This window comes from Piliocolobus tephrosceles, chromosome 7 (assembly GCF_002776525.5).
Source record: "Piliocolobus tephrosceles isolate RC106 chromosome 7, ASM277652v3, whole genome shotgun sequence".
Taxonomy (NCBI): domain Eukaryota; kingdom Metazoa; phylum Chordata; class Mammalia; order Primates; family Cercopithecidae; genus Piliocolobus; species Piliocolobus tephrosceles.
Window position 1 is genome coordinate 46,901,088 of NC_045440.1, and position 8,079 is coordinate 46,909,166.

At 36.8% G+C, this 8,079-nt stretch overlaps 1 protein-coding gene across 7 annotated transcripts in view; it reads left to right on the forward strand.

Moving 5' to 3' along the window:
- Positions 1–8,079, forward strand: part of LOC113219520 (DNA repair-scaffolding protein) — a 457,358-nt gene that overhangs the window by 141,783 nt on the left and 307,496 nt on the right. For all 7 annotated transcript variants that reach the window (XM_026456190.2, XM_026456189.1, XM_026456192.1 and 4 more), the window contains one exon: positions 2,633–2,733. In XM_026456190.2, coding sequence (XP_026311975.1) covers positions 2,633–2,733 — 101 coding nt within the window. The remainder of the gene's footprint in view (positions 1–2,632; positions 2,734–8,079) is intronic.

Here is an 8,079-nt window from a genome sequence, read left to right on the forward strand (position 1 = left end):
CACCTTGGCCTGTCATGGAGTGGGGGAATTGGGGAGGGATAGCATTAGGAGAAATACCTAATGTAAATGACGAGTTAATGGGTGCAGCACACCAACATGGCACATGTATCCATATGTAATAAACCTGCATGTTCTGCACATGTACCCTAGAACTTAAAGTATAATAAAAATAAATAAATAAAAACAAAAGCAAAACTTGAAAATACTGTATTTACAGTCATTTTAATTATTTATTCTTTACCTGGTTGTATAGCTTATTAAAAATATCTTGACTAGAAATGAGTTGGAATATTTTTGAATCTTTATCCTTCTTTACTTCTCCATATTGATTTTGTAGAAATGTTTACCAGTGTCGAATTGATACCAGTAATCTTTTGAGATGGGTTTCCAGTCTGTTGATTTTATAGAAAAGATAATTAGGATATCTTAACTTTAACTTGCTCAGTGCATTTGTCATATTTTTATTCCATTGGAGTTTGGCCTTTATAAATAACTTGTCTGGCTACGTTCAAAAGAATTAATTTGGATATAGATGGTAGGGCCTTCCTGAACTTTTGGTATGACTTAATTTTTTTAACATGAGATAGGTTTTTTACTAGAAATAGAATTGTTAATTGAAGGACATGGTGTTTCTTATCTTGAGTTCAAGTGCATCTGATCCGAACTCCCTGCAGGACAGGCCCTAATGGCCAAACTTAGCTGGAGATGCAGATTTTATCTGAGGGCTCCAGATACCGCTATGTGTAGAGAGCTCCTGTGCATATGTTTACTGTTGTTTTTACCTTTTGTCCTGTAATCCCCACAGTTTTCTTACGAGGTTCTAGGCTTGACTTTAACCAGATACTATTTTCAGAGTTCATTGTGCCTTTTTTTTTCTGTAAGGTCACAGCATTGAAAAGCAACAGTTGGCAAATAATTATCTAGATAATGAGCAAAGAATACAGCATTTGCTTCTTGTATTTATTATGCTTATCATTTTAAATAATACTGTTTAAGAGGTTCTAGGTATATTATCAAGACTAAGAGTTTGGACTCTGGAGCCAGACTGCCTAGGTGTGCATCCAGCTACACCACTCATTAGACATTTAACCTTGGACAGATGTTTAACATCTTGGTGCCTCAGTTTGTCATCTATAAAGTGGAATAATAATAGTACCTACTTCACAGTATTGTGTAAAGGGGAAGCATAAACGAGTTACTTAATGTAAACAATGATATGAAGAAGGGCTTAATAGGAAGTAGAGGTTGACATGTAGAGGTGCTATGGCATATTTCTGAGTATAAGAGGTTTTAACTTTTTTTCTGTGACATGTGCTACACACAAGTACATTCAGAAATAATAACCTATAGGAAAACATACTAGGTTTTTCTATAGGTATTAATACTAGAAATATTATATATTATTAAAATATTTCCATCATAATTGAAAGGGCTATATATAGGCTGCAAGTAAAAAACATAATAAAAACAGTTACACCAATTGTGGTCATTTTTTGAAAGTTTACTAAATGCAACATGCTGTGCTAAGTCCATTCTGGTTTTAACAGCTTGTTCCTCATCTGGCTAGTTACGTAATGTTGGAGAAGTTTCTTAATCTCTCTCTAAATTCTGGTTTTATCATCTGTGCAGTGGGTATTGATATCTGTTCTTTCTGCCTCAAAGGGATATTATTTGAATAAAGATAATGTAGTGAAATGATTAATGAATTGGTAATAAGATAATATACTTATGAGATAATACATTGATAACCTATATAGCATGTAGCTATAGTGGTAATTAACAACTGGTCTTGATTTTTCTTGAAATTATAGTTATGTTAGGAGTTGATAACTTCTCTTTCTCTCTACATATATATGTATTTACTTATATTTGTAATTTACATTCACCTATATATTTATAAGCATAAATATATCTCAGTGAGTATATGTGTTCATTGATAGGTTAATGCTCTTCTGCAGTGCCTGCATATCTATCGTTATAAATTGTCTTTCTGCTGTACATGGAAGTTTTCTTTTTTATAACATTGGTATCCTTGCTGTGTGTTTGTGATTGATACTCAAATATCTCTGGAGTCCAAATCAGGGACCCATACCCAAGTGCTCTTATTTGAGTGTTCTGTCAACAGTTGGCAAGGTTATTCTTGACTGGAACTCTGAGCCCACTTTACAATTCTTTGTTTGCTCCCATCTGCTGAGCTCATTGGGAGCTTTCCCACCTCCATGGCAGCACGCATAGCTGTCCTTGTGTCCCTGGTACCTAACGAAGTGCTAGGTGCCAGCATATAGCAGGTGGTAAGTAAGCAGTACTTGTTTTAGGATTGAATAAGTGAACTAAGAAAGAATCGAAAAAGAGGTAAACTGATATTTAGCTATCATATTTCCAAGAATATGATATTTTTAGGACATAGTATTCGCCCATATTTCTAGGAATCAGAAAACCAAGGTTCTAAGAAAACAAAATACTGACTTATGAGGACATGGCCTCTAGGAAGAGAATGTGGTAACAAATATACATTAAAATTTTGCATGTTTTATCTGTTTGTCTCTGGTTGGGGGTTATACAATATAAATGTTCCAAATATTCTGAAGTTTTCCTTTTAACTAAATTTAGTACATTATAATTCATTAAACAGAGGTGGACTAGCAGAAAGACTGAATGGACTGCAGAATCGAGAGAGATCTGCTATTTCTTTGTGGAGACATCAATGTATTTCTTACCAAAAGACACTTTCAGGTAAGGCTGTGCAGGTACCCGAGACAATGTGTAAATAAATGTTTTAGTTAAAAGAATTCTTACATTAAAATACATGAAGTTGATTATTAATATTTTCATGACATTTTAAAAAATTTGTTTTTCCAACATTCTAATTTTGACATACAAAAACTGTATATAATTAATATATATAACTTGATGAGTTTAAAAATAGTTTAAAAATAAGTATACTCTTATGAAACCATCGCCACAATCTGTGCTATAAATCTATACCCTTGACCTCCAAAAGTTTTGTTCTATTCTTATCATTAAGAGCACTCTACCCTCTTAGCAAAATTTATTTTATTTTATTTCATTATTTAGAGACAGGGTCTCACTGTTGCCCAGGTTGGAGTGTAGTGACATAATCATAGTGTACTGTAGCCTCAAACTCTTGGGCTCAAGCATATCCTCTCACTTCAGCCTCCCGACCGGCTAAGACCACAGGCTTGTGCCACCATGCCCAGCTCCTCTTAGCAAAATTTTAAGAATACAATACAGTATGTTAACTATAGACACGATACTGTACTGCAGATCTCTAGGACTGATTTATCTTATATAATCAAAACTTTGTACCCTTTGATGAGTACCTCCCTATTGGCAGCCACCATTGCAGTCTCTGCTTCTGTAGCCAGAGCACTTAGTCAAGAAAGAGAGATAAAAGATATCTAAGTTGGAAAGCAAGAGGTAAAGTTATCTCTGTTTGCAGATGACATGATCTTCTATCTAGAAAACCCTATAAGACACCCAGCCCCTGCCAAAAAAAAAAAGTTACAACTAATAAATGAATTCAGCATAGTAGCAGGATTAAAAATCAACATACAAAAATCAATTGCATTTCCAATGAAATTTCTGTATATTAATAATGAGATATTTTCTTTTCTATTGGAAATTGAAAAAACAGTCTCATTTACAATAACATCAAGAAGAATGAAATTCGGGACTAGGCACGGTGGCTCACGCCTGTAATCCCAGCACTTTGGGAGGCCGAGGCAGGTTGAATCATGAGGTCAAGAGATCAAGACCATCCTGGCCAACATGGTAAAACCCTATCTCTACTAAAAATATAAAAATTAGCTGGGTGTGGTGCTGCATGCCTGTAGTCCCAGCTACTTGGGAGGCTGAGGCAAGAGAATCGCTTGAACCCAGGAGGTGGTGTCTTCAGTGAGCCAAGATCGTGCCACTGTACTCCAGCCTGGCGACAGAGTGAGACTCCGTCTCAAAAAAAATAAAATAAAATACTTAGGAATAAACTTAATCATGGATGTCAAGGACTTGTACTCTGAAAACTGACTCTTTTTTTCAGGTGTCTTACAGGTTTCAGAAATTATTCCAAGAGATGAGTTTATTCTTGCAAGGTCTAATGACTGAAAACTCTTGTTTTTCAACAAATTGCTTGATATTGAAAAGATTCCACATGTCTAGAAAAGCCTCCTCTCCTCCTAAACAGTGCTGATTTGATGGTTTTTCCCTGTGTGTTCCCTCCATCTGGAGTTGGGGGATGGGCAGGTGTGGGCACAGTCATGTATTCCAAACCAACTATTATATAGTCTTTCCTGGGGGATCATTGGGATATACATTTTAATAGGCTCCCAGGTGATTTTTGCACATGCTAGAATTTAAGAAACATTATTCTTAGAATTGATCCCCCCATTCCCAATAATATATTCTACTAAATAGATCACTCAACTGTTATGTTCTTGACTATTATATTACACATTTCTTTAGAAGACTTTTCAATTCTTATCTCATTTATTCCTTTTCAAATCCTTTCTGAGGCCAGGTGTGGTGGTTCATGCCTGTAATCTCCATGCTTTGGGAGGCCAAGTCAGGAGGATCACTTGAGGCCAAGAGTTCAAGACCAGCCTGGACAATGTAGTGAAACCTGTTCTCTGCAAAAATGTAAAAATTAGCTGTACGTGGTGGCACACGTTTGTAGTCCTAACTACTCGGGAGGCTGAGATGGGAGAATCGCTTGAGCCTAGGAGTTCTAGGTTACAGTAAGCTATGATCGCACCTCTGCACACCAACCTGCAGCACCAACGTGACACAGCAAGACCCTGTCTCTAAAAAAATACAAAAAAATCCTTTCCCAGCTGTCACTTAGCAATTGCCTTCTCTCATATTCTGTATTAAAGTACTGGAATATGAAGTACATATATATGTATCAGGATGACCTAATACGTATGACCCAAGAATACTTTTTCTTTTCTTACTTTATTTTATTTATTTATTTTTTTGAGACAGAGTCTCGCTCTATCACCCAGGCTGGAGTGTAGTGGCGCGATCCTGGCTCACTGCAACCTCCGCATCCTGAGTTCAAGTGATTCTCCTCCTCAGCTCCACGAGTAGCTGGGATTACAGGTGACTGCCATCACGCCTGGCTAATTTTTGTATTTTATTTGAGACGGGGTTTCGCCATGTTGGCCAAGCTGGTCTTGAACTCCTGACCTCAGGTGACCCACCCATTTCAGCCTCCCAAACTGCTGGGATTACAGGTGTGAGCTATCGTGCCCAGTCACTTTTTCTTCTATACATATCTGTGGGTCAGTCCATTGTTACACTTATGACTTTGTTTCTTGGGGTTTTTTTTATATTAATGATTATGACATTTAATAATAATCTTTACAACTCATTTGACCACCCTGAAGGCCAGGCAAACATAAAGGTTTCCTGGTCTTATTATTTAGGGAAGTCTTAATAGCACATTGGCTTAAGCACAAAAAATAATTTAATGGTACTTGTAATTGAAAGCCACAGGGACCATGCTTCAGGCATATTGGTTTTGAAAAGGCTGGCAGTCGTTCTCTATGTGGTAACTCTCTGCTTCAAGTCCAATAAAAAAAATGCTTTCTTTCCAATATTTTACCAGAAATGTCCAAAATGACTTTCATTGATCTGGTAGAGACAGGAGTCCCCTCTTGAAATCATCCTAATCACTCTGCCCAACATGGGCTACAGTCAGTAACACACTACCAGCCATATCCTTAACTCCTGATTATTTTATTTCTGGAGTTATTTAATAAAAATCAGCAGGAACTATTTGTAATTCTACAATATGTTATCTCAGTCTTTCAGTGATTCTTCATGTTCTCCTATTTATCAGTATTTGCGTGTGTATATTTAGCCTCTCAAATGTGAATGACCTTGAACTGGAGTGACCACTGTCTCTTATAATCTATCTCTGTCCATCTGTAAATAGTTTCTGTGTGTCACTCATTGCTTTCAATTTAGTTTGGGGTTCTATGCATTAAAACTTCTTTTGTTCTGCTTGAACCAGAAAAATATTTCCTTGACACTTAAATTCTCAAATGGCTCCTCCTTCTTCTGTTTCCCTTCTTTTGAAGTAATGATATGAGAGAATGGTAAGCTTGAATTTCTTTCAACTGTATATAAATATTTGCATGACTGGGTTTCAGGAAGGCCACTTTCAGTTCTTAGTTTTAACATTAGTTTTGTGTTGGGTTATGGTGGATGGTGAGCTATCAGATGGAAAAGAGGAGCATGGCACACAGGACTCTGGCTACTGGAGGCCTAAAAGGCCAGACCTGAAGATATTTGTGGCTGCATTGGCATTCATGCAGCACTTTTGTTTCCTTTTTCCACATGAGGAGATGGAATGCTAATTCTGTGAGTACTCTTAGAGACCTTCCAGTCTAAGCCCCTCTTTGGCAGATTGCCTAGGGTAGGGAGGTGACTTGCTCTGATTATCTAGCCAAGGAAGAGACAGGGCCAAAAGCAGGCCTCCTCCTGGTTCCCAGGGCCATGCTCTTTCAAACCCTGCCACTCTTCTGCCATATGAAAATAATCATTTTACTCCTCTCCCAGTTTCCTCTTGATATTACTAGTGGGGAATAACCAAATAGTCCAAATTGGACTTTGTGTGTTTAGTTAAGGTAGCTGTCTTGAATTTTGCTGATGTTATTATAGTCTTGACAAATTGTAAATATCTTCCAAGTAGGAGCAAAGCATGGGCAAACTTTGAATTGGATCATAAATTCTTAAATAGTTTGGATTCTGTCTGTCCTCTTTCCCCCTACAACATGATCCTTATTGTTGTATCAAATTTGGAGGTTTGATGTTGGTGGGTACAATGCTGAAGGCTTACTACGTATTAAATCATTTAGTATGCAAAGTAATCTTCTAAAGGAGTTTGCTTTCCTTATTTTCCAGATGAAAAAACTGTAGGTTGAGTATATGCTATAGATGACTAAGCCCAGATTTGAACTGTCAAGTCCAAGTTCTTATTTGCTAATCTCTACAGACCTTCATTAGTTAATCTGTTTGGGCTGGAGAAAGTTAGGCTGAAGAAGACAAGGGATTAAGGAATTAGCAAAATTAGAAATATTAATACAAATGTTTTTCTTTGAAAAAAATCTTTCAAAATGTAAGTCTGTATCACATTCTTGGGACAGCACTAATTGGCGACGCATAGGACATAGGTTTGAAGGTTGCAGAGACTGTGTAAATTGTAGAACTGTATAGGATGTCCTAAAGTCTTATGATTTTGATGGGAAGTGGCAGATTGTCTTCTTAATTATTGATATTAATATATATAGAAATCACTAGACATGTCATCCTGGTTACTCACTATAGTGAATTGATCAAATTGTCAAGTACGTAGTTGACAGAGTGTCTTCTGCTGGTCTGGATAGAAAAGTACCAAGTTAAACATGTGTGACTGGTGGTCCAGAATGAAGGGAGAAAAAGGTGATTTTTTTGTTTGTCTCGTAATCAAAACAGCTTATTTGGAATGTTCCTTACAATATCACTTCTTAAATTTTCTTCTAGATATTAAGTGTAGCATGTCAAACTAAGATTCTCCTTATTTATCTCCAGAGATGAGAAATTATGGTTTACAGAATTGATCTGTAGATTATAATGATTTAGCTTGAGATCTTTTTTTCCACGTGTCTTCCATTTGGGGAGCATTATTTAATTACCCCATGGTTGAGAGGTATGTTTTTGTCTATATATGTATCCAAGTTATTGTGTATGTCAGTATCCCACTCCCTTATATTGCTGGATAGTATTCCATGGTACGAATGTGCCACAGTTTGTTGAACTGTTCGTTGACTGAAGGGCCTTTGGGTCGTTTCCATATTTGAGTCATTACAAATAAAATGTGCTGTGAACATTTGTATACCAGTTTTTGAGTGAACATATGTTTTTATTTTTCTGGGATAAATGGTCAAATGATTAAAATGTTTGAATGTCTCTAACACATTATTCTGCCTTTTTTTTTTGAGACGAAGTCTCTCTCTGTCGCTGAGGCTGGAGTGCAGTGGCGCGATCTCGGCTCACTGCAAGCTCTGCCTCTGGGGTTCA